Genomic DNA, 27,080 nt, shown 5'->3' on the forward strand with positions numbered 1-27,080 from the left:
TATTATCATTCCTAAGATTCCCCCTCTGGTGAAATTCAGAGAAACCTATCCAATCTGTGGAAACTTTCTATTTCAAAGAGACATTTATATGCAATTTTGATATTTTTTTAAAAAAAAGCTTTTGCAAAGAGAGGAAAGCAAAACCAGGAAACAAACAGATCTTTTTTCTAGGCATTTTATTCACTTATAACAGAAACATTCACTTATCAGGTATCACTGAAGTGCAATTTACAGAATTTAGCAGCAAATTCACACTTGGAAATTGTTCTTTTTGTTTGTACAAATCTTACAAATGTACATCCATTCGTACCATATTGCCATTCATCCATGCTCACTATATACACTGTCTTCTCTTTGAATTCCTAGTGCAGCGCCATTCTCTCCTGTGTTCGAAATGTGGATGTACAATTGGGAAGAAGCGTCATTACAAAATGTTGGGCTATTGCATGAGCTTTGCACTTTGAACTCAAATTCTGAGAGGAGAAAACCAACATTTTCAGGGTTTTCCATGGAATTATCCAATACTCTCCATGGTCAACTTAACAGTGCAAGAAACCTCTGCCATAATTCTTGTTTTCTTTGTTGAGTCTATATTGTCTTTAACTGGTGGATTGGGTGAACTGGTCACTCCTAAAACAACAAAAGTGCTTGTATAAGCAAAGAGTAAGGTAAAAACATAATAATAATAATCATAATAATATCAGTGGGTGCAGCAAAATTTCACAAACTGACTACCTACAACGCCATGACCGCGTTGCTAAGATCATTCACTGGAAATTGTGCCAAAAGTGTGGATTTGAGTACAGCAAAAACCACTGGGACCGTCAGGTTGAGAAGGTTTTAGAGAATGAGAAAGTCAAGATCTTGTGGGACTTCAGAATCCAGACTGACAGGCACTTGGCCCACAACACACCTGACATAACAATAGTTGAAAAGAAAAAAGTATGGTTCATTGACATTGCAATACCTGGAAATGCACGAATTGAAGATAAACAGCAAGAAAAAAATCACAAAGTACCAGGACTTGCAAATTGAAGTTAAGCGACTGTGGAAAAAGAAATTGTGTGTTGTCCCGATTGTAATTGGAGCCCTTGGAGCAATACCCAAAGGGCTACCTCGCTATTTGGAAATTTTAAATTTATCAGACTTGAACATTCTGATTCTACAAAAAAACACCCTACTTGGAACAGCTTATATCCTTCGATGTTACCTTAACAGTTCCTAGGTCCTTGGTTAGGACTCGAGCTGTTGAGCTACCAACCAGCCCCAAAGGCTGTGAATCTCACCAAGATTAACCATACAATAATAATAATAGTAATAGTAATAGTAATAATAATGATGATGATGATGATGATTCAGAGCTCTTCAATAGGCAACATATTTGCTAAATAGTAGGTAGTATTAAAGGTTCCCCAAAGAACCATCATCATTACTCTGACAACAATGATTAGGAGTTTAAGAAAACAGTTCAAATGTTTTATGGGAATCTGGGTAATTAAGTAGCAAGCATGGAGTTTGTGCTGAACCAAGATTTCAGAGTACAAAATGAACAGCCTTATTGGTCCTCAGGCCTCATGTAAGGCAGTTCACGAAACTTCCTATGGAAGTTAGCAAGAAATTCTCTTGCATGAATGAGATCTGGGGTTATAGCCAGCTTGCAAGAATGGAAGGGGCAGAGACATATGCAGTGGGGTGGCAAGAAATGCCATGTATGATTGGGTTTCTGTGAAACTCCTCAAGTTTGTTTCATATATGGAAGAGGAATGCTGTACTGATATGGAAATTCTAAGAAAGCATTACATATTTTTTCAACTATAAAGATAACTTCGGAAAAACCACCCTGTTAGTAAAATGGCACTTTAATGTGATCTATTAGCAGCTTTGGCCCATATACTGAAACAGAAAACCAAGTTGCAGGGATATTATTAATACATTTTATCTAACTTTCCTCCAAATTTACCTTCTCATTAGGATTCATGTATCCGTTCTCATGTTATTCTTACAACAACCCATGAGGTAGTTCCACTGAGCTATTGTGACAAACTCAGTCTCCCAAGCAGAGTTTTTAGTGAGAGAGCAGTATTTCTAAGCAAGCACCCCACACATAATGGGAGCTTTTTATGTGCTTGAGTCTCATGGGGGAAAAAAAGGATAATGTGATGGTTTGAACCTCATACGAGTGTATGAGATTGCTCAAAAGTATCCTGTATTTGAAAAGTTAATAAGTTAACAAAAATGATTATTTTTATAGCAGGGAAAATTGAGGTGGGGGCAATAGACAATCAATCAATCAACCAACCAACCAATCAATCAATCAGAATAGAGCTGGAAGGGAAAATAGCTCCAAGCATCCAAATGCGTTCTGAACCTGGGAGTTTTTGAAAACAGACTCTTCATGAAGAGATTTCATGCAATCTTATCTCCCATTTGAATAAGGAGCACTCAAGCCAGTAGAGTTTACTTCCAAACAAAGATGGATGAAGTTGCACATGGATGAGTAGAGGACAACAAATATGAAATTCCATTTGTTTCAGCAAAATTTAGAGGAACTTAACTTTCACTGGGTTCTTCCTAAAACTAGTCTCTCCTTTCTCCAATTCTTTGGGATTTATGAGTATTTTTGGAAATTTGAGAAAGCGTCTCTGTGGGCACTCTCACAACATAGCCATTAGGAAGATAGTCAATCATTAAACACCCTCTTTCTTATAAAAGCAAATTGTCAGGATGTTTTCTGCCATTGCTTTTCACAGGATGTTCCCCCACACACCCCAATTTTGGGGCACATGTCCACCCAGAGTGTTGACATTTTTAATATTCTGAGACTATGTACAAGAATCTTAGGGAATTCAAAGGCTTTCTTGGAACTAAATGTAATTCTGGAACTAGTGCTTCCTTTTGCTTGATGAGAGTATTTGTACTTTTAGGAAACTTGAAAGTATGTCTTCTTTATCAAGTTGGATGGAAGCAAAAAGTATGGTGAGCTACCATGGAGATGTCCATGGAAAATCTCGCTCAAGGTCTAGTGGAAAATCTCAGTTTCAAAATTAAGCATTTGTTATCATCACAAAGCCTTTTCTATTCCAAACTTGTTGAATTTGTATTTTCTGCTATCTCTACTCTAAACAGGGATGGGTTTTTTTTTGGTAATTAACATGGAATGTATTATTTGTTCAAGACATTTCTGCAAGGGGAGTGTTCCTTTTGTAAATCTAATTAAAATTTCTAGTTTATCACAATAATTTTATTTGTACAGACATTATAGCTACATCTTGTAATTTATCACCTAAAAAAATCATTAAAATACAGCAGCTAGTCCTATCCTGTGACATTAATAAACAAATGTATTTACTCAGTATGGCTCTCAAGACCTTATATACAGAGCATCTAACTTTATCTGCAGAAAACGGGTAGCATCAAGGGAGTTCTAGGGGAGAACTCTCATGCAACAAGTGCGAGAATGAACTCTACTCTTGTGTATGAGACATAAGTCAGTTGGATAGCTCTAAAGAAGATACACCAAGACAGATCAGGAACAGCACGTTCATATATACACAATTCATGAAAACTAAAAGTTAGAAACAATAACGCTACACCCGCACATCCTGTCGTGTGGAACAACAACAACAACAAAAAAGAGAATTACCATTTGGGTAGAGACTAATTCTGGAGGTGCTTAGATTTCCTATAACTTCTTGGGCATTCTAAATAACATCTACATCAGGTGAATATCATACCAATCACTTAAGATATCACCAGTCCAACCTGATGATGCTGGACTACACAGGGTTAAATGAAGCTGACATTTGCAGTCCAACACATTTGAAGAACATCCAATTGGAAAAGTGAATTAGCTTTTTTTCTTCCATTTTGCAACAATACTCTAAACATGTACCTTGATCGAGGGAAGCAACGGAGGACTGTTTAGCATATTTAAAAATAATGCCAGAATTCGGACCTCAATCACTCAAGGAGAAATTTGGATGGTGAATGAAATGTTAAGCCTTTGGTTGGCACAACTGTACTACCTAAAAAATTGAGGAAACCTTGTTCATAGGATATTGTGCTGGTTGAAGCTGCTTTCAGGTCTACTAGATATTAGAAAACTGATCAAAGCTATGAAGTAGAGTGATCTTATCAAGGTTAGGAATTGTGCTTCTAAAGAATCTGTAATGTCTAGATGGGCCTCAAATTATCTCTCATTTAGAATCAAGGCCAACAGATTTGTGGACAAACATGACAGAGGAGACTCACCCTGCATCTTTGGTCCATATAAATTAGAGAACTTTTATACCATGCTTGATAGACAAAAGAATATGAGCAAACCGTGTAAGACTAGAATTAGCATTCTATTTGGAACTCTTCTAGTATCAATATATGCCAATTCCTCCTTCAGAAAAATGTTCCAATTCACACTATGTTGACATTAGAATATTTTAAACATACAACTGAATTGCTTTCCATTGGCATTTGTGCGATACTGACATTCTTTTCCAATTTCAGATTTTTGAGCTGGCTGGTCCTAGGCCAGATTGTAGTAAGGATCTTAGAAGATCCAAATGCTAAGGATTGTGCAAAGACAAAAGGGGTGGTGTTGCTTACAGCTACACTGAGTTTGAGAGTCCTAATTAATGTCTTTTTTTATTCTGCATATGAGCTGCAAGCAGATAAATGAAATGTAATGCAGCTTGACTTTAATATGGTATGTGCATCTGGGAGGTCTGCTGTAATGTGCTTTCAACCAACTTAAAGTGTGTAGTCATTTCTTGCAACAAGGCGGCCCGTCTGTGTCTCTTTTAACCAGAGTGCAAAAAAAAGGGAGGGGTTTCTGAGAAGCATGCAGCACAATGTCCATCTGGTGCAGGATGTGATGCCCTTGTCTCAGAATTGCACCACTACCAAACACCTTGTACTCTTCTCTTTTCTCCCAGCCCTCTGTAACCCTGCTCTGTCTTTTACCAATTCTTTTGGTAACTCCTCACGTTCCTCTCAGTCTTCAGATCATTGCCTGTCCCCCCTTTCTTGCCATATTCTAGCTGGAGCCACCCATCTTTACCCCCTCAACTATTTTGCAATTTCTTCTTGTTATTGTATGTTCTACAATATTTTTAATTTATAGCAAGGGTCTCCAAGCTTGGAATCTTTAAGATTTGTGGACTTCAATTCTCAGAATTCCCCAGCCAGCACAAGTCTTAATTCTATCCACAAGTCTTAATGTTGCCAAGTTTGGAGATCTCTGATTTATAGAAACCAACACTATCTTCTTCTCAGAACTATAATTGGCCTCCGTGAGTTGGAAACCAGAAGAGAAGGATGGGCCCATTTGACAGTGGTAGGCAGGCTGCTCTGTAGCTATTGTGTTTCCCCGAAAATAAGACAGTGTTATTTTCTTTTGACCCCCTGAAATAAGCACTTGGCCTTATTTTCGGGGAGATCTTATTATTTTTGAAGTGTGGGAGGCGGCGAGCCTGGCACCTCATGGCTGCTGTTGTGTTGGGGAGGGCTTATTTTTGGGGAGGGCTTATTTTAGTGCATGAGCTCAAAAGCCTTATTGGGCTTATTATCCGGGGAGGTCTTATTTTCAGGGAAGCAGGGTATGTTCAGTATGCCTAACTAGAGACCATCAAAATGGCAGCTGATGATTATCACGTGCTGCATATTTATTGAGTGCAACCAGTGCCATAATAGACTCTTCATATGTCAAGAACAGGATAGCCATGATCTGCCATCTATCAATCTTGGAACCATTATTTTTTTAAATGCACGGTAAAGACATGCAAGCTTTTCCTTGCTTCTTTCTGAAACATAATGCTCCCTGCAGTGAACATGCAGAAACTTTTAATCTAAGGTTTGGGCAAATATCTTGCTTTTCTATTCCCCTGATTTTGATGTACTGAGCAGTAGATTTTATAAAACTCCAGGGTGCCACTGTGTAGGCTTCTGGTCTGAAATCTCACCTCTTTCCTTGCTCTCACACCCATACGGCGAGACACAGACACATAACTTTCCATATTTCAGTGTATGCTAATTCCTGCCTGTGTTTGCAACCTAGAAAACCCCCTCGTCCTCCTATGATAATTATTGCACTAACGGTGAAGAGGAACACCAGAGGGCTGATGGTTTTGTTTGTTTTTCAGCCAGACGCAACTTGCAACCTGCTGTTGCCTGAAATACAGGTGCTGCTTAGATAATTACAGCAATGTGCTACAAACAAGGAACAAACAGTGAAGGTCGTTTTTGTAACCTGGGCTTGTACATCCTTGAGAAGGGATGGGTATGTAAAAGCAGTTTCCTAAAGGTTCAGTGCATTAACCAGAATGTATCTCATATCTAACACATTTAGATACAAGGTTCTGACTTGGGTTGAACGGGGTCTCACATGACGTCTCTCCAGCTCCCGTAGAGTTTTTCTCTTCCCTCCAGTTCTTTTCAATGTGGTCATGTTACCAAGATGCCAAGATGATTCACACCATGAGTAGAAATTGATCTTGCTCTGGGGGTTTTTTCACCCAAGTGCCCAAGCCTGCCTTTTGAAATGCTCTGAACAGCTGCTGTTTGGCAGACTGATAGACATGTGCCACCAACTTGGCCTCGCTGTACACTGATGGCACTTCTCCATGGCTTGATATCGGTGTGCTCAGCTGCAGAGGGAAAGAGAAGGGAGGGGGAAATTCAGATGCCAACGAACAAAGAGCTGAAGCATCATCCTCTTCTGTAGCTTTGTATCACCATTTCAGCTGCCTCTCTTAATTTCTACAAAGAAATTGTGAGCTTTACACGTAATAGTATTCAGGGGAAAAAAAAACATTTGAGAAGATCTGCGTCTCACTGCACAGACAATGCCAGACTACCATCTTCACACAAAAGGGGATTTTGGAGAGCTCAACCAACCAATATTGTACACCATTTGGAAGAATGCTCAGAGCGCTATGTGTGTAAATTCTACCAGTTAATTCACATTCCTCTTTTGGACAGATTTTTTTTTGGAAGCATTGTAAAGCCCATGACAAAGAATGGCCATTGGAATGCATTAGTTCTTTCCAAATGGACTCTCCATTCCTCTAAATGACTCCATTTTGCTCATTTGGAAGGAACCAGAGTATTTTTGAAGGCCATGTTCATTTGTCATTTGGGAAAGAGAAACAAAATCAGAATGGCTGCCATGTTCAGTGGCATGAATAATCCAATATGTTCCTAATAACCAACAAAGCCATTGCTCTTTAAAAAAAAAATCATAGAATTTCCAAATTCATATTCATAGAAATGAAACTTCATTTCATCTGAAATTTGTTGATGCTTTATTTAAAAGCCAACCATCTCTCTAAATTTCTAGGTGAGAAGGGGAGGAATAGAATTCCCTTTTCCAATCTCCTTTTTTCTTATTTTGTGAAACTTCTGGTGTTACTCGGGCTCCCAATATTCAGCTAAAGAAGAATTTGAACTGTTTTGTAGACTATTAGGCAGAAATAAAATTTCAAAGTAAAGAAGTTCAGAAGTAAAGACCATACTGTGGAAGACTTACTTCTTAAGGGTGGTAGAAATGTAAAAAAAAGGTAACATAGAATAGAATAACAGACCGTGTAAAGGACCTTGGAGGTCCTAGTCCAACTCCCTTCTCAGACAGGTAGCTCTATACCATTTCAGACAAATGGTTTTCCAATCTCTTCTTTAAAACCTCCAGTGTTGGAACATCCACAACTTCTGGAGGCAAGTTGTTCTAATGATTAATTGTTCAAACTCTTCGGAAATTTCTCCTTAGTTCTCTCTTTGATTAGTTTCCATGCATAGCTTCTTGTTTTGCTTTCTGGTACTTTGGAAAAATAGGTTGATTCCCTCTTCTTTTGGCAATCCCAGAGATATTGAAATACTGCTATCATGTCAACCCTAGTTCTTCTTTTCATTAAACTAGACACACACAATTCCTGCAACCGTTCTTCATATTGTTTTAGCCTTTGGTCCCCTAATCATCTTTGTTCTTCTCTGGACTCTTTCTAAAATGTCAATATCTTTTTTTTTTGGTAAAACTTTGATTATTTGGTTTTGGACACCATCTTGATGTTTTCATCCCTCTTACCTGGCTCTACATCCATCTAACTATGTTCATCTACAGAGTAAATTGCTTTATGTGTGGATATTCTCTACTTGAAATATTCTTCTAGCTTCTTCCCACCATCAGTGCCATGTACATATCCCTCTCAATTTCTCCTTTTCCTACAAAGAAATACTTCTTGGCTATCCTATTGGATGCTGCTATTGGATAAGCCTGTTTTTATTTGTGAGAACCTTGTATATGGCACATTCTGAAAAAATAAGCATAGGTATCTTGGCTTCCTTCCTCATCTATTAATACGCAATGATTGACATCTTTCCTACCCTTGCTTTCCATAGCTTGGGATAAGATTATTTTCATACTGAATTTCAAAAGCTGCAATTTAATTATTCGATCCAACTGAACTCATGTAGGAAGCCAATCTATGGTGGCAGCAAGGATCCAGGTCAACTTGGTAAAGAATTTTTGGTGTTCTGATTTGATTCTGCTTTTCACAGGCAGGACCAAAAGTATCAAAAAAGTCAAGATGGCACCAACGCAAGTGTTGCCTTTCTTTCCCTCTCTTTTTAAAAATAGGGTGGGACTTTAATCTGGCAAAGAGCATGTTGACATTTTTGAATGAACACCCCCCCCCCACTGCTGATACTTTCATTTTTGTTTTGATTTTTATATGTATCTATTATTTCTGTTCTCCTGGGGTATTAAATTAAGAACCAGCGTTGTAAATATACAAATGCTCAAGTCTCCATGTCAACTTTGAAAAAGGAAAATGCATGTTGACATTTGGAAAAAAGGATTTAAATAAGCAAATGTTTGTGACAGAGAAAAGGTGATCATCAAGTGAAAGCGCAAGTAACCCCCCCCCCCTCTTTTCCTATTATACTGATAACAAATGCTATAAGAGAGAGCAGTAATCAAACATCAAGGATGTACTAAATGCACAGAGTGGAGAGGCGGCATGGCTGAGCAGAAGTACTTTATGAAATAACCTGCAATCGAAGTTCTTGCCAAAAGCAGCTTTTAATGTTTAAAACACACCTTTGTAACACAATGATCACTTCTAGCCGCTGTGCCAGTAGAGATTCTCAATCATCCAGATCATGGTTGTCCCAAAGGTGCTTTTCTAAAAGGCAACCAGATTTTTTTTTCCTTGGAAATATTTAGCTTCTCATCTTTTAGAAGCTCTTCAGTTCTTGCATGAGAAGCAAAACGTTTTTGAAGAAAAAAAAAAACCAAAACAGTCAAATTACCTCTTGGAAAAAGGAATCTTTAGGACTTCTGCCCCCTGTGCATCTGAGGTTGGAAAAAAAGTTTGTTTTTGTTTTATTAACTTATTGTTTTGCACAATTAAATTAATGATCTTATTTCTGGATGCAATATGACCAAGCGATGGGGGTGTGGGTGTCCAGAGGTACTTCATGAGAAGAGTACTCCACTCCTCTACTCACAATAGAATTCCCCATGCCACCAGGCTTGAAATTTTGGGCTTGGACAATCTGGAACTGTGTCCCTCTGTGGTAAGATCTAAGCACAGTACACAAAATTGTCTGCTACAACATCTTACCTGTCAATGACGTCTTCAGCTTCAACCTCAATAATACATGGGCAAACAATCAATACAAACTCAAGGTGAACCGTTCCAAACTTGATTGCAAAAAATACGACTTCAGCAACAGAGTGGTCAATGTCTGGAATGCTCTACATGACTCCGTTGTTACATTTTCTAACCCTTACAACTTCAACCTTAAACTGTCTACTGTGGACCTCACCCCATTGTTAAGAGGTCCATAAAAGGAGCATGCATAAGCGCACCAGCGTGCCCTACTATCCCTGTCCCCATTTATTTTTATTCATTTCTTTCATTCATGACCATGTTTATATTTATACCTGCTATCTTGTACATGCTTGACAAACTAATACATACAAATATAAACTAAGAGTGAGAATTTAAAATGTGGGGGAAATTATGGAGTCTGGAGAATCCAGTAGGAGAGCAAATATTCAGTCCTGAGGATGTTCCTTTCATGACTTCTTCACACTTCCTGAAACACAGGGGTGTGTACATAGGACATGGGGCATCTTGTCAAAAGTAGAGACATAAGCAGGAGTCTTCTTTTTTTATTCATTTCTTTATTTCTCCCCTGTTTTCTTCTGATGGGAAGCTGGATTTGTCAAGCCTCCTTCTTATAGGAAAAAGAAGATTTCCTTTCTTTCATCCTTTCCCCAACTATGGGGCTAGACCCGTCAGAGATACAGTTGTTATTTTGCACCATGTGAATTTTTTAAAATAAACTTTATCTATTTGTTCAAGAATCTGTTTTTTCATTCTTCGTAATGGTCTTGGTTCTACCCACATGCACATGATCTGCCGAATACTAGTGAATGGACTATTCAAGTCCAACCAGGCCTATCTAAGAATTGATAACCAGTGATGGGATTCAAATAATTTAACAACTGGTTCTCTGCTCTAATGACTGGTTGGGGTGGTGGCAGCCATGGTGGGTGTGGCCAAGGGTGTGACAGGCAGCACTCAGCCTCCTACACCCCCTTGGGAGAAAAATGGGCTGTGGGAGGGGGCACCCACCACACCCCATTTTGGGCCTAGTAGGCCTCCCTGGCCTCCCTGGAAGCTAAAATGGGCTGCATGAGCAGGAAGGGGTGGGGCCAGCCAGCAATTTAACAACTTTATTTAACAATTTGCCTGAACCAGCTCCAACTGGCTGAATCCCACCACTGTTGAAAACCTAGGAAAAGTATTATTTGCTATTTTTTCTTTCTCTAAAGTTGATGCAGCCAAGGTGGAAAAGAAATGCTATCAAAACCACACAATCGCTCCCTATATATCTAGAGGTACAAAGATATTTTGAGCAGGAGGGGACAAAAAAAAAAGAGCATGGCCTTTATAATTAATACACCACAACCTTGCAATATACAATAGGAGAGAAACTACTGACTTAGATGCTTTTAAAAGCATTAGAGAAAGGCTTATCCTATGCTTCCATTCTAACAATGGAAATAAATGTCCTGCTAACAATTTTTTAAGAGAACATACAGTATCTCTATCCATATTTGGAAAAACAGCTATGAATAGGCTGCCTATATTAGAAGCCTGATTTCTTTGATGCACAGTTAGAACAATTAATCAGTGGGACAACTTACCTCCAGAAGTTGTGGGTGCTCCATAACTGGAGGTTTTTAAGACGAGATTGCTTAGCCTTTTGTCTGACTAGGTATAGGGCTTTCCTCTGGAGCAGAAATGGAAGGATTTATACTCCTTGCAGACAGCTGGTCATTTGCATTCTTTTAGTGAGTCATTGAGGCCACCTGGACATATATCTGCATCCTCAAGGTCATGACAACACAGATAAACCTTCAACTGGCCTTAAAGACTCACTAAAAAGAATGCAAATGACCAGCTGTCTGCAAGGAGTATAAAATTTTCCATTCCCCACCATCCAGTCAGAGCTGAAGAAGCTTCTTGGATGAGAACTGAAACATCTTCAAAGAAAAACCAGAAAGTCCAGTTGCCTCTTGAAAAAAGCACCTTTGGGACAACCATGACCTAGATGACTAAGAATCTCCACAGACTTGACTCTTACACTTGTGGTCCATGACATTTGGACAAGAAATGTCAATGCTAAAATACTGATTCTCCTAGGACAGGGGTCAGCAACCTGCGGCTCTGGAGCCGCATATGGCTCTTTCATCCCTCCGCTGAAGCTCCCTGTCACCAGGCGGCTCCACAATTGATAGGGCTTTCAGTTAGAAGAGGTAGAGGAAAAAAGATGCTGCTCTAGGAGGAGACTCTATGGTGGGAGAACCAGACTTCAGTTACAGAATTAAATGAGGGGCTTCTGGTTAGGACCTTTGTGGCTCTTTGATTGTTTAAAGTTGGCAATATCTGTCCTAGGATAAAGATTTGCAGTTGATGATTGTGAGAAGCAGCAGCAAAGATATCCTCTACCACCCAAACGATCTAGTTTTTTCACCAGTGCAACTCACACTTACCTTTCCATAAAGCTTTGCCCACTGAGTGTAAAACATGTGCTTGCAGAGTCGTGAACAACTCCCACAGTTTTTTTTCCCTGTTGTGGCATTAATAAGCTCTAAGTCTGCTGTGCCTGCTATCCAATTCACACTGAAACCAGGAGATTTCCCAGCCTTTCTCCTTTCAGCGTTACTCACTCCTGTCAAAGTAGAAGCAGAAAACACCAAGCATTAAAAGCAGTAGGTTTGAAATATAAGAAACTTCCATTTTATTGGGAAGTAAGCTGTATTTCCATACCTATAAATACATCAATATATTCTTATCTATCTTAGCTGGAATCTCTTGGATCAATATATGCTTTTAAGAAGTGTTCAATTAATGTTGCCAAAATGTAATTAAGATTCTTGTTTTCATGTATACATTTTGACAGCCTTTGTACATATAAAATCACTGTCTCGTTGACAATCTCTGTTTTCTATGAGTGTTTCATATGGAGAAAATTCTAAATTAGGGCACATCAAAAATAAAGATAGCACGTATTGGTCCATGGGATGAGCAGATTCCAAATTTTGTAACAGAATAATATATATATGTAATGGGATCAACCAACATGACACACAAACGGGCAATCAGTTTTTTTTTCACTATGAAAAGTAACAGACAAAGCTATTTTGGTTGCCAAAGATTTTATGAGATTTCTTATATTTTCACTTTTTATTATTTTATTCTCACAGCCCAAATAAAGCTGTTAAACATTTTATTCAAAAATGATTTTAAAATAGTTTAAAAAAAACTTTGTTTTTTAATTTTTAATTTTTATCCAACAACATTTAAATCTGTTTCAGAGGCATCACTGCATTAGATTGTTAATAATTTTAACCTTGGTTTAATAAAATTAACAAAGAAATAAATAGCAAAAGAAAAAAATGCAGGATAAAGTATATAATTTCTCATTATTTTGCTACACCACAGATACTACATAGGTCTTTGTAAATGATGCAAAGACAGTTCAAATAGTTTGATCTGGAAAATTAATCCAATTGTCAATGCACATCAATCTGGAAATTCAGTTCAATTCAATTTCTTCTGACTGAATCAATGAAACGGTTAGATTAGACTTGAATTTCAGAATCAATTTGGCTCAAGTTGTTTCTGTGCACGGATAGAAGCACCCAAAATCATCCATATCAATTCAAAACATCCAATTTGATGATACAAATTAAGTATCTAAGTCGATTCAGAAAGGCAATTTAATCTGGAGATTGAACTGACATGCCTTTAAATCAAGTCTCCAAATTAAATATCTGCATAGCTGAATAGATAAAGCAGCTTTGATATATGGGGATTAAATGAATTACAGGTACTGTGACATTGTATGCATTTGTATCAGTTAGAGGCAACTGGAAAATACCCTTGAAATGGTCGCTTATTAAAGATTTATTAAAAATCCTCTGTATTTCTGAGCTTCTATACCAGAAGGAGCCCATTTCCTTAGCTAAGTGGCAATATCCTAAGTGACTGTGTACAGATGAATCAAAATGAAAATATAATTGAGTTATTATTTCACACTGAACTTGTAATCACATTTATGTCATATTAATAGCAATCTCCATTTCTTCACTATAATAACTGATTGGTTCGTATTTTAGGGGGAATACGCTATAAAGTAAATGTCGTTCTTACACCATGGCGCTATTTAAATACATCCATCTGAGAACTGTTGCACATAGATCTCACTGTATGACTTGACATGAATGTGTCAGCCTCTGTCAGAATTATGATCTAACTTAGTGGATAGTGTGCCAACCAATAACAATATGTGCCAGATAAGGCCTGCCTAGGATAAAGCCATAGGTAACAGAACAAACACAGATGCAGCAATCTAATGATCAGAAGAAAATAAAGCATTTGGTCGAATTAATAGCTTTTGTATGCAGGCACTACCAAGGATTTCAGAAGATAAAAGCTAAGCACAAATGGTCCCCAGATACTTCCTATCAAGAGATCAACGTTTCTGTTGGAAAATAAAAAGAAATGAAAGCTGAGAGAAGTTAAAGTCTGGTTGTTAATAAATATATTTGGTGAGCAGAGATTGCAGCATTTTTATCCCTTGTCTTCCAAATTTCATATTTTTTTTTCGTGAATGTGGAGGAAGATTTAGGGAACTTGGAGAAATTAAATAGCAAAGCACTGTAGCAAAGTACTAACTCTAAGCTGTGGTAACAACCTCTAATCCTCTTCCTGAGGAGAAAATAATTGGTTTTAAATCTGGGAGACCTTTGCATCTCATCCATTTTTAACTCCATTGTATGTCCTTGGTTGGTAGGTCCCCATCTCTATCCCTGGCCTTACATTTCTGAAGTGTGAGCAATTAAAAAAAAGTATTCCTCAGAGGGCTGGAAAATACAATGGATTCTTTGCAAATTGAAAGTGCAATTGAAAATGATAACTTTTTGGAATGAACTGGGATAAGTCTTTAATGTATTGTATCAGAATAGATTACATATTGCTAATAGAGAGGACAAAAGAGAACACAAACCAGGACTTATTAATTAATAAGGAAGGATATCTAGCTCATGAGAGTTATTTTCTGGTCTTACTTTCCGGGTACTAATTGATGGATCAAGACTCTTGTTCTCTTACTTTAGATCCTTTACCTTTTTTAAAAAAAATCCAAAACATTTAAAGGCCTAAATCTCTCTTGCCCAACTAGTGCAAACATTACCATGCAGGGAATGCCAAAGATCAGTACACTCAACAAATCTGGGGGCAGCACTAGAAAAAAACCTCTTCTGTTGAAATGCTAAAACAGGGCTCAGCAACCCACGGCTCTGAAACCGCATGTGGCTCTTTCATCCCTCTGCAGCGACTCCCTGTCGCTGGTCGGCTCCACAATTGTTAGGGCATTCGGTTATGATAGGTAAAGGAAAAAGGATGCCATGCTAGGAGGAGACTCTATGGTGGGGGAACCAGACTTTCGGTCAGTTCCATAACTGAATGGGAGGCTTCCGGTTAGGACCTTTGTGGCTCTTTGAGTGCTTAACATTGCCGACAACTGTACTAGAACAACAAAGTCTAAGCAGATAACACTGGGTGAGGATTGCCCAATGGTTTGACTTATTATTAGATCATAACATAGCAATGGACCAGTTTCATGAACTGGGGTGATTACCTTTTTCCAAATAAATTTACATTTTCTTCAGAATAAGTTTATAGGGATTATGTCAGTGATAGACTGACTGTAGCCAAAAGTAGATGTTACTTCCACCCATCCCTGTTCCTGGCATCCATCTGCTCTGTTTTTCTTCTTCTGAAGGCCCTATTTTCTTAAGTTTCTATTGGCATCCCAAGTGGATCAGAAAACTCTACAAGATGAATGAATTCTACTTCATTGTAAGACTACATTAACAGAATCCTACAATTCTGAAAGTACAAATCTCTCACCATCTCTTTTTACTGGCTGATAAGTTTAGAAAAACCTTTCTAAGTTTCTTTCTCTGCCCATTAGTCAGTTGTGAGCCTGGTTTATTTGAAGTCAGCATCTCCTCCCTCCTTTTCCCAGATCATTCTCACATTCTATTACAGTTTCTGAGTCACATTCTTTTGCCACTCCACATACTAAAAAAACCCCAAAACAGTGGATGAAGACTTTCACATGGGCTATGAAGTGGTGATTAGATTGCCAACCCCATTGTTTATTGAATGACAAAGATGTCTTAGTTGTGTAAATTAAAATGAGCATCGTCCTTTCTTTCTTTGTGAGGCTAATGATGAAAAGAAATGATCTCAATGCTTACAGTATGATCGTCTGCAGGCAACAATTTTCATTTGAACAGTTCCACCTGATCTACAATCCTCCACTGACAGCTTAGAACTCCCCAAAAGGCTGCACATGGAATATTATTCCTAAATGGGGGCTAATATTGCATTATATGCTCATGAGTCCTACAAGAATAATATAAAGAGCAAGGAAACATGCATATAGCAATCTAAGGATAAGGGGAAAGAGGAAAATTCTAGGCAGAATCCATCATTTTTAGCTGCAGTCCAGTTTTGACACTGACTAAATATCCTACATGAAAGCATCCTTAACTCTACCCCTTCTCCATCTGGCATATGCAGGATGTTGCAGTCTTCAGTGGCTCGACATGGTCTTGCTTCTTCAATGAATTTCTATTTCATACAATATTGCACTTAGCCCTTTAAGATGATGTGCTTAATGGCATAACTGAATGGTGAATAGGTTTAAATCTGTTCTTAAGTAAATTTTATGATCCAAGGGTCTAGTTTGGCTTTAATACTTAATTGATGCTTTAAGTTCTTTGGCTAAGAACAAGTCAGTCAGTCAGTCTGTCTGTCTGTCTGTCTGTCTGTCTGTCTGTCTGCCTGCCTGCCTGCCTGCCTGCCTGCTTACCTACCTACCTACCTACCTACCTACCTACCTACCTACCTACCTACCTACCTACCTACCTACCTATCTATCTATCTATCTATCTATCTATCTATCTATCTATCTATCTATCTATCTATCATCTAATCTCTTGAAGAATAATGGAAAATTGCTTTATTGGATAAAGAGTATATCTAACTTTAAAGCATTTCTATTCATCCAATGATGTGTTAAACAATGGTTAATGGTGCAATCCATTAAAAAAAACCTAGTATGCATTAATCATAGAACAAACTGCTATAAAGGTCTAATTCATATATCCACATAGAACCACATGGGAAACCATTAATATAAACAGTACCCTTTCAAATACCAAAGAATTTAAACAATGCTGACTCAGGAACTCTTGTTTTTCAGTTTGCAGCAGCAAAGTTAAAATTCACTGGAGTGCTCAGTAATTTTAACTATTTTGTGTTGTGTCTGGTTGGGAAAAGTATGGATGGCTAATGTCAATGAACTACTGGTGATAAAGGTAATAGAAGGAGGGCTTTGAACAAAGAAGAAATATCTCATTTGACCTGGATTACATCAGGAGGTAGGAGGTTTTATACATATGTCTGGAAAATTTAAAAATTTAAATTTAAAGCAAGCAAACAAATGTACAACAGCACCAAATAAAATAGTAGTTGAGGGCACCAGAAAAGCAAGAATCAGAACTTTGAATTTCCCTTGAGATTCAAAGTGGTCAAAGAGGAAGTAAAGAAGAAAAAGAAGAAATAAATGCAATGTTCTCCTTCATATCCCATACTGATTATTTTAGGGAAGAGTGTAGAAAATGTGGAGTTAATCTTGATAAAAGAATGCAGGAATGATTAAAGGAGAAGTAATGACAACTTAGTTTGAGGAAATAAAAAAAAACATGAAAAAGAAACTCAAAATATTTTCATTTGATTTTGTTTGGTTTAAGAGAGAGCAAAGGGAAATTCTGGATGGCCTTCAAACTTCTGTTTCTATATTCTGTGACCAGAAAGTCCCATTCCTATATTCCTTATGGTTTCTATTTCTTGACCTATCTTACCTTAGAGCTGATCATCAAGAACTCTTCCTAGGAAAAACAAGTTATCATGGACCGAAATAGGAGCAGAGGAAGGAAGGAAGGAGGAACTGTTTCAACTTCAACTATTTTAACCTTAAGGATAGACCGAATCATTATTAGTGACATAAAACAACAAGGAGGATAAAGTACTTTAAGATGTGTGATGCAGCTTGGAAGGGCTGTTTTAGAGTCCAGTAATACAAGCCATAGGAAGGCAGACAATTTATGCTTCTAAGCCAACATGAGCTTACCACTCAGGAGAAGCTGATTACACCGGTATGAAGCTGGAAGTTGACCAACATCTTCTAATCTATGGCTCATTACCCGTGAAAGGTGACCAGTGTGAGAGAGACTTCCCACAATAATGCTATGCAAATATACTGGCTCGATGAAGTAGCTAAGAAGTGCGCCTTGTAACCCAAGGACATTCCATCTGGAAAAGAAATTCAACAGTGAAAAAAATGTTCTATAAGGCAGGAAATTTACATTGTGAGTAACAAAATAATATTCAAAGAGATGGCAAAGCTCATTAGGTGAATGCATAGGTTTATTTTGCAGGAAGAAAAATCCTGAGTGGATGCAGGGGGTATGTCCGGGATGGATCAAGTTTCCCCAATCTGATGCCATCCAGATGTGTTGGCACTTTAACTCCCATAATTCTGGATATCTGGAAGACACCAGGTTTTGGGAGCTGAAGCTGGTAAGTTTTAGAAGTCATACTACAATGGAAGGAAAAATATGACCCTGGTTAAAAAAAATACTTTTGGGGGATACTTCATGATAGGCAAGAGTCAGATATGTGAAATATACTATTTCATGTCTCTCTGCGCCTATGGACTGCTATAAATATTTAGTTGGCCTCCAAAACCTTAAAATGCTGGGATCCATGGTATCACAGAGAACATCCTTTTCATCCCTCCTGTTTATAAAATTATTGAGCTGGAGTTCATCCTGGAAGCCCTCCTTCATTGAGATCAGAATGTCAAAGGACTTTTCTTCAATAATGGCACCTACCTTGTGCAATGTCTTTCTTTTCTAAGTTGTAGAAGGGTGAACACTAATACCTACCTGCTTTTTGAAATGAAGGCTAGGCTTCTCTATTTGGTCAGAGAGTATGGGGGTTGCCTACAATTAACATAACAATTCTCCTTGTAGACAGTTTATCGATACAAATTTCCCTCCTAGAGAGTTTATCCATATTCCTAACACTCCATTCTGTTCTTGAAGAACACGCCATAAGAAAAACTGCCACACAAACGTTGTCTTTAGTGGGTTTAATGATGATGAGCTGAAATATGGGAGACATTTTAGAAAAGGTTAGAGAGATTTTGCTATTTAAGGCAACATCCAGTGGTTGCTGTGCTGGAAAAAAAAGCATTTAAAGTGCAAATCTGTACCAGCAGGAAGCATTATGTAGCTAATTTCTTACATCATTGTTCTTTTCATTAATTAACATTTCTCAACCGTTAGTGCTATAATTGCGGTGCCTCTGTGCCGTACGTCGCTTTCCATGATTAATAAGGAGCCATTATACTTCCCTTTCCTGAAGCAGTCAATTAACACGAAATACTTTCCATTAATTACTGAATGTTTAAAACCAGCATGCTGTACCTGGAGAGCAATCTGCTCAAGGAACCTGTGACAAAAATTGCTTTCAGAAGTTCCTTTTAAATTTTATTCCTCCCTCTCCCTCTCCCTCCCTTCCTCCCTCCCCCTCCCTCTGTCTCTCTCACACACACAAACAAAAGAGCAAACCACAGGCAATTTAGTTGGCTATATTAATTTGCTTTAGAAGCAAGGGCCTGCGAATGAGAAACATCTTTTAATCTCATGGAAGACAAGGCAGCCATCTGGCTGCTAAGGATTTCTGCGTGAGGCTGCCCCTCTCTTTCTCTCTAAAATGCAGGTCATTAAAGTAATGTGTTCATCCTACATAAAACTCAAATGGAAGATAAAAGGTAATATTTATATACAAACAATTTAGTCCCACCATTTAAACAGTCATTGGTTTTATGAAACATTTACTTTAGTCTATCAGATTTGCATATTTTCATTTGGGTTTGTGTGTTTGGGGGGAAAATGCAAGCATATATGGTCATTTCTGCAGATTATCTGCCTATTTACCAACCAATCAACTTATTATGTTTAAAGGCTACTCTGTACTAAAACAAATCAGGAATGAAATCAAAGGAAACTGGCAAGCTTTGCAAACGTTAAACAATTTTAGATTTATTTAACAACAGAACCGATTTCTCATCAGAGATTCTGTTTTGGTAGAAATACATATATTATCTCAAAATTGTTTCTGGAGTAATTTAGAACAGACTCCAAAACATCTAAGACAGAATCTTCTTCTTATTATTAATAAGATGTGCCCTGTCTAATATTACAATGGCCATCCAGTGGTTATGATCCTTTCCATTAATCATTTTACTGTATTCAGACTTACATACTCTCACTAAACATGGAAGTTCAATACAGCAATTTAGGATCGCTGCTGTAAAATAACAGACTTGGAAGGGATCTTGGAGGTCTTCTATTCCAACCCCCTGCTCAAGCAGGAAACTCTATACCATTTCAGACAAATGGTTGTCCAATCTTTTCTTAAAAACCTCCAGTGTTGGAGCACCCATAACCTTTGGAGGCAAATGGTTCCACTGGTTAATTGATTAGGTGATGCAGTTTGGCTGTTCAAAATTGCAGAGCATGGTATCTGACAGGTTCATGAAGGATCAGACTAATGTATTCTTGTCTTTGTGGGATACTTCACATCCCTGGAGTCTCAAGCAAACTATCTTGAATAGCAGCTGCTAAAAAGCAACAATGGAGGAGGACTGTTTGTTGGTCTATGTTTATAACCTTCTGGAATACAAATGACTATGGTGCAGAATATTTTAAATAAGATTGGCCATTAGACTCATTCAGCAGTACTCTTTTGTGTTTTAGGAATGGCCCCCAAATGTGGACTGCAATATAGCAATAGCAGTGCCACTTAGACTTATATACCGTTTCACAATGCTTTACAGCCCTCTCTAAGTTGTTTATAGTGTCAGCATATTGCCCCCAACAATCCTCATTTTACTGACTGTGGGAGGATGGAAGGCTGAGTCAACCTCGTGCTGGTAGGACTTGAACTGCCAAATTGCAGTCAACCAGCAGTCAGCAGAAGTAGCCTGCAATACTGCATTCTAACCACGATGCCATCACGGCTCTTAGATAGATAAAATATATGTTTGAAGATCCACTGAATCAGTTCATGTTGCCTGGCCAGTAAATTCCAAAAGATGTAAAGAATGCCTTTCTGCAAAGCATTCTATTTTTTTTTTCCAGAAGCAATTTCCCCTGCTGCTTCCTATTTATTCAACTGACATTAAATTGAATAAATTCAACTGACATCGACTGAATTAAGGATTTCATCAAGGCAACATCGAAGGAGTCCTCTGCAGTTGAAGGCTGCAGGTTGAAGTTGGTCTGCTGAATGATTGCAAGAGAAAAGGGAACTCCTCCTTTAGTTCAGTCATTGAAAAAAAGACAACTAGCATGTAGGTTCTAAAATGGACACGGTGACTCAGTCAGTGGCTAAGATGCTGAGCTTGTCATCAGAAAGAACAGCAGTTTGAATCCCTAGCGCCGTATAATAGAGTGAGTTCCCGTTATTTGTTCCAGTTTCTGCCAACTTAGCAGTTTGAAAGCACATAAAAATGCAAGTAGAAAAATAGGAACCACCTTTGGGGGGAAGGTAACAGTGTTCCATGCACCTTCGGGGTTTAATCATGACCATAGAGATCTCTTTGGACTGCACTGTCTCTTCGGCTTTAAAATGGAGATGAGCACCGCCCCCTAGAGTTGGGAACCATTAGCACATATGTGCAAAGGGAACCTTTACCTTTACATTATGTAGATTCTACAACCACACATATCCTTACCTGAATTAGTTGGGTTTTTTTTGTTTCAGTTCATCACTTTATCAATAAGAGGGATCACAACCAATGGTTTGCATTTTTAAATTCCCCCTCATACAATAGTAATTCATCAGGTAGGAAGGTAAATTAGTTTTTTCCATATAGAGAAGGGCTTTCTCTGTGTCTCTCAGTCCAAAGCCCAGAAACAGTTTTATTAACATAATTGACAATTGATAGTTGCTTTTTTTTTGTATAGATAGAAAGTTGTAGTTACAATTCCACCGATTTCCCCATGGATAGCATTTTCAAAGTTAAATTTTTTGAAATATTAACCTGATTACAGAAAGTGAAAGCACCACTGCATTCCAGGCACTCAATACATCAATGTGACTTGTCTTGCTAAGAAGGCATATGATGGATAGATTGATATTTTCTTTTAATTGTGCAGAACATTGGGAGTGCACCTTTCAAGGACACAACACCAGCTGAAGTAACTTCATGAAGGGAGAAATGGACTCATCCACTTAAGAGGAACAGGCTCTTCAATTAGTAATTTTTTAAAAAGTATTTTAAAAAAAAGATATTTTGCTTCTCATCCAAGAAGCTTCTTCAGAATTGAAGAAGCTTATTGGATGAGAAGCAAAACATCTTCAAGGAAAAACAAAGGAAGTTCAGTTGCCTCTTGAAAAAGCACATTTGGGACTTGGATGACTGAGAATCTCCATAGATATTTTTTTTTAATTTTTATTGAGTTTTGGTTTCTATTGCTGTTATGAGCTGTGCAGAGTTGTGTTTGGATGAACAACCATGCATATAGTTTAAATAAATAAATTTAAAATAAAGTACTTATACTGATTTATCCTGAATTACATTGAAACCAGGGAATCTGGGCAAGTTTAAATCCAAGTCCTTGGGACTGAATTTTAGTGTGAACATGGCAATCCATTCTCACTGTAATAAGAAAATATAATGAACTAAAGAAACATGTTTCATTGCAGCTAATTCTGCTTTTCGAAGCACAATAATTCCTGTTAAAACATACTTGGTTTTCTTTTGTCAAGAACTGAAGGGCCAGATTCAGAATGGAAGGAACCCAAAGGAAGGCAGCTGTTGGCTCTCTGTAAGATATATTTAGAAGCAACAAGAATTGTACATAGTCAATATTCAATGCAACACAATGCTTGAAAAATGGAGCTTATTTATTTATCTTGGTTGCTGAGAGGCAGTTCTGGAGTATTTGCTTTGAGGAGCAGTAGGTGGTATCCTAGAATTCCCCCTCCCCTTTAAAGTAATCCTCCCTCTCAACTTTAGTATGCAATGAATCTCAGATTGTTCTTTCTTCCTGAAATAACCTTAGGCTGGCTTTAATTCCTTGTGACTGATTCTTTTCAGACTATATTGAAGAGATTCATGTTGAAGCTTTAAATCAAAATTTTAGTAAACATAAAAATGTACTTATCATAAAGATAAAGGTAAAGATTCCTCTCGCACATATGTGCTAGATGTTCCCGACTCTAGGGGGCGGTGCTCATCTCTGTTTCAAAGCCGAAGAGCCAGCGCTATCCGAAGATGTCTCTGTGGTCATGTGGCCGGAATGACTAAATGGCAAAGGCACACGGAACTCTATTACCGTCCCACCAAAGGTAGTTCCTATTTTTCTATTTGCATTTTTATATGCTTTCAAACTGCTAGGTTGGCAGAAGCTGGGACAAGTAACAGGAGCTCACTCCATTATGTGGTGCTAGGGATTCAAACTGCTGAACTGCTGACTTTCTGATCAACAAACTGAGCATCTTAGCCACTGAGCCACCATGTCCCTTATCATAATACAGTGTAAAAAAATAATTAAACATAGCTTTGAGAGAACAGGCTCTCATCAGTGTGCTGAAAACAAATAACTGAGCCACAAATTGAAAATAACTAATTGACAGATAGTGGAAAGTGAAGGAGAATAAAAAATTAAACAGAGAACTGTCAATATTCCAATTTTAAAATTTTATCTCCCGGTCCTATTCATATTACTGATATTAATCCACGTGGTTTGCTTGTTTTCTACACCTGACATATCAGCTTAGTTCTAATCACCAAACCTGTTTTTTTTTCTTTTGCAGAAAAAAGTTGAATTACTTTTCTTACTGAATTTTAGAGCAGTGAAACTCAGCTGTGCAAATAGAAAAGTTATAATTAAATAAAAAAGGACATCTTGTCCAAGAGAGAGGGCCCGATTCACTCTCTAGCATCCTTAGTTTAAAAAGAAATCTTGGAGCAAAAATCTTTGCAAGGGCAGATCTTCCCTCAAAACAATGTTGTGTCATTGCAACCCAAGTCTTGTCCGGTTCATATATACTTGTAATGTCTCAAGTTCAAAAATGGAGGAATTTTTTATCATCAGAATACTCTGCCAAATTTGGCAGTCATTTGCTTTCCCTAGATCTCCTTTTCCCATCGATATCTCTGCTTAGGGAAATGGGAATAGAAATACTTTAGCCTTCCTGGCTAATAAGCCCAATTGGGCTTTTGAGTGCATATGCTAAAATAAACCTTCCCCCCAAAATAAGCCCTCAGCAAAAATATTACAACGCAGCAGGAGCCGTGAGTTGACCACGGTCGTTTCTTCCTACACCTCAAAAATAATAAGATCTCCACGAAAATAAGGCCAAGCGCTTATTTCGAGAGTCAAAAGAAAATAAGACCCTGTCTTATTTTGGGGGAAACATGGTATAATGTTGGAACACCAGTCCAGGAAAAGAGCTCTGAAAGAAAGAAATGGTCATCAAAAGTTGGGTCAGTCATTTTTTCTCAGTCCAATCCACCTTAAAAGAGAGAGTAAAATAGGAAGAGGAAGGAGTAATTTATGTGTGTTTGCCATTTGTGTTACTTGCAGGTAGACATCGACGTACAACCACATTTGAGTCCAAAATTTCCATGGCTAAGCAAAACAGTTGTTAAGTGAAGTTTGCCCTATTTGATGAGCTTTCTTGTCACAGTTGCTAAATGAATCACTGCTGTTGTTATGTTAGTAAAATGGTTAAGTGAATCACTGCTGTTGTTATGTTAGTAAAATGGTTAAGTGAATCACTGCTGTTGTTATGTTAGTAAAATGGTTAAGTGAATCTGGCTTTCCCCATTGTAAGAAAGTTGTAAAAGGTGATCACATGACCTTGGGACACTTCAATCCTCATAAATACATGCCAAGCATCCGAATTCTGATCCAAATTGTGACTGTGGGGATGCTGAAACAGTTTGAAGTGTGAAAAACAATCTTAAGTCACTTGTCATTGTAGCTTCAAACGTTCACTAATTAAATGCTTGTAAGTCAGAGTTGAGTTGAGGAACTTCCTGACTGTGTGAATCAGACACGGTTCTAAAATCTATTGCTTTTGCCAAAATGTCAAATCTTCCAACCCGAGCTCTGCTCCTTACACATACGCATACAGAAGGGTTGAAACAGCTTTTGTCATTTGACTCACCTTTCCTTCCCAATGGACCCCACTGGACTACTCTGCCACATTTAGTGGTGAGTTTTCCTTTACTGAGGTCTTCAAACAGAAGCTAGATGTTCTAGTAGATCCTGCACTGAGCAGGGGTTTAGAGTAGATGACCTGTGAGTCACTTCCAATTCTATGAGTCTACAAAGAAATCTGTTACACAGGAGGAAAGATGGATTGGCTGTGGCCATCCGCAGCAAATCTAATGAGCATGGTGGTAGAGCTCTGTAATTCACAGTCCTGGAGAGTCAATTATCAAAGCTTCCTCTTATATTTCACACAATAAGGATAGCTCTTCATGGTAGTCTTGAACTTTCTAGGACACCTGGTGCTTTTCTCATTATATAACGCCTTGGCTATTATGTTTTGGAAACAAGAGCTACTGCAATGGTGTTTGATCAGTATTTTAGCAGTGGGGGTAACTTGACTTTTTGTAGCTGATAGTGAAAGACACTATCAATCTCCAGTCAAATAAGATTGTACATATTGTCTTTGGTTGGGGAGCTGACCTTGTTAATTGATTTCTGCTCCCATTAGTTTGTAGCTCATTTTCAAAGTGCCAGATCCTAGAATTAAACCTTCCACTGCTAACAGATGAAAATCCCAACAGTCTATCACTGAAAAGACTTGTTAAAGCTGCAACTGGTTTTTTTTTAATGCAACTCTCCCCCCACTTGTTAACAGCTTGCTTTGCTTTAATTGCTGTGTATATAGAAGCATTTCCTTTTTAGCACTAATGTTTCTGCAGAGGTGGCATTAAGGTCGGGAGTGTCCCAGAGAAAACCAAGGGAAATACTTGGGCACCCTAAAACCTATTACATCCATAAATTATCTTGCTATTTTAAAATCTCAGGTGACTAATATATTTTGTTTTCAAGGAAATAAAAGAAAGCTGAGGTTGGGTAGCTTTTTAAAATGTTACTCTGGCTAGCCATTTGAATTTGTCCAATATGTAACAGGAATTACAATTCCATTTTCACTTCCAAGACCCCCTATAGGTCATACTGCCTTTGGAGAAATATAAGAGCCAAAGTAACTTCTGGCTGTTATGATGCCTACCTTTATCTTACCTGTGTTATGAGTTACGTGCAAAGTCTCGCTGTGATCTAGAACAAGAAACTCTTGGCCATTTAAAAGACGCATTCTCCTAGTATAGGCTTTTGAATATGAGATTGAAGATGGCCAAGAACTCCCTTACCATGATAGAGTAGCCATCTCAGATTCCAGAAGCCGGACTGTCTTTTAAAATCTAGAATGCTATCACAAGATAGCACATTTACAGATCTTCAAAATGCTTTAATGCTGCCTAGTCCTTTGAATGATAATCAGATTGATGAAACTGCTTTCTTGCTTCCATATCTTGTGAGTACAGAAAAATGATAACAGCTGTTAGATAAATTATTAACTGTGCATTATTCACCAGGCTTCAGTAATTCTTTCTAATCTATTAGAAAAATACTATTCTGATTCTCTGTGTACGTCAGGCAAATAGGTTGCTTTAAAGCAACTATGATTGATGATCTAAATGGGGAATTTTCTTCATATCTCTAAAAAGTAAATGGAATGAAAGATTCAATTGTCAATAAATTTATTTAGGCAAATGGGAATATTTAGATTGTTACAGCCTATAAAGAAACAACTAGTATATATTCACACGAAGAGATACTGAAATGCCTCCTTGCCAGCAATCAACACCTACCTAAGCAGAGATCAACAGCAGATTAATACCAGAAAAACAATCAAGCAGTAAATAATATCCAATGAACAACTACCAACTCAGACAACAATCAAACAGTAAACAACAGCCTAATTAAGAAACTAGTATGAGCCCACCAACACTGACAAGGCAAATAAAGAGCAAACCAAACTCTATTCCATTCTAACATTGATGATGTCACTTAGTTGGGTACTGAAACATCTGCAAAAAAGCTAGCAAGTACCAATGATGCCAGAGACATTTATTTATCAAATTTAGAAGACTGCTCAAATCTACAAAGACTCTGGCCAATGCACAACATTAAAACAGCAGGAAACAATATAGCAAAGATATATTTTGGTTGACCATCCCTTCATGTTCTCTACTGATTTTACAGTGAGCTGTCATTAAAATAAATTCTTAATACTTTTGAAGTTTTTCAGCTGAATATGCATCCATAACCTACTTTCATA

General features: G+C 37.8%; 1 protein-coding gene across 2 annotated transcripts in view; it reads right to left on the minus strand.

Annotated features, from left to right (window-relative positions):
• Positions 1–201: 201 nt before the first annotated feature.
• The window catches only part of ADARB2 (adenosine deaminase RNA specific B2 (inactive)), a 511,321-nt gene continuing 484,442 nt past the window's right edge, over positions 202–27,080 (minus strand). Inside the window, exons 9-12 of one of the 2 annotated variants that reach the window (XR_015696318.1) lie at positions 17,773–17,954; positions 12,056–12,234; positions 6,377–6,638; positions 202–630 (exon numbers count right to left, since the gene is read on the minus strand). Coding sequence is in view for 1 of the 2 variants with exons in the window: in XM_014052563.2 (XP_013908038.2) it covers positions 6,462–6,638; positions 12,056–12,234; positions 17,773–17,954 (538 nt within the window). In the remaining variant the exon portion in view is untranslated. Of the gene's footprint in view, positions 631–3,226; positions 6,639–12,055; positions 12,235–17,772; positions 17,955–27,080 lie in introns of those variants that run through there. The other variant, XM_014052563.2, reaches the window with a different exon arrangement.

Source organism: Thamnophis sirtalis, unplaced genomic scaffold (assembly GCF_051295495.1).
Source record: "Thamnophis sirtalis isolate CommonGarterSnake01/CBP01778 unplaced genomic scaffold, rThaSir2_p1.2 scaffold_4, whole genome shotgun sequence".
In the NCBI taxonomy this organism is placed as follows: Eukaryota; Metazoa; Chordata; class Lepidosauria; order Squamata; family Natricidae; genus Thamnophis; species Thamnophis sirtalis.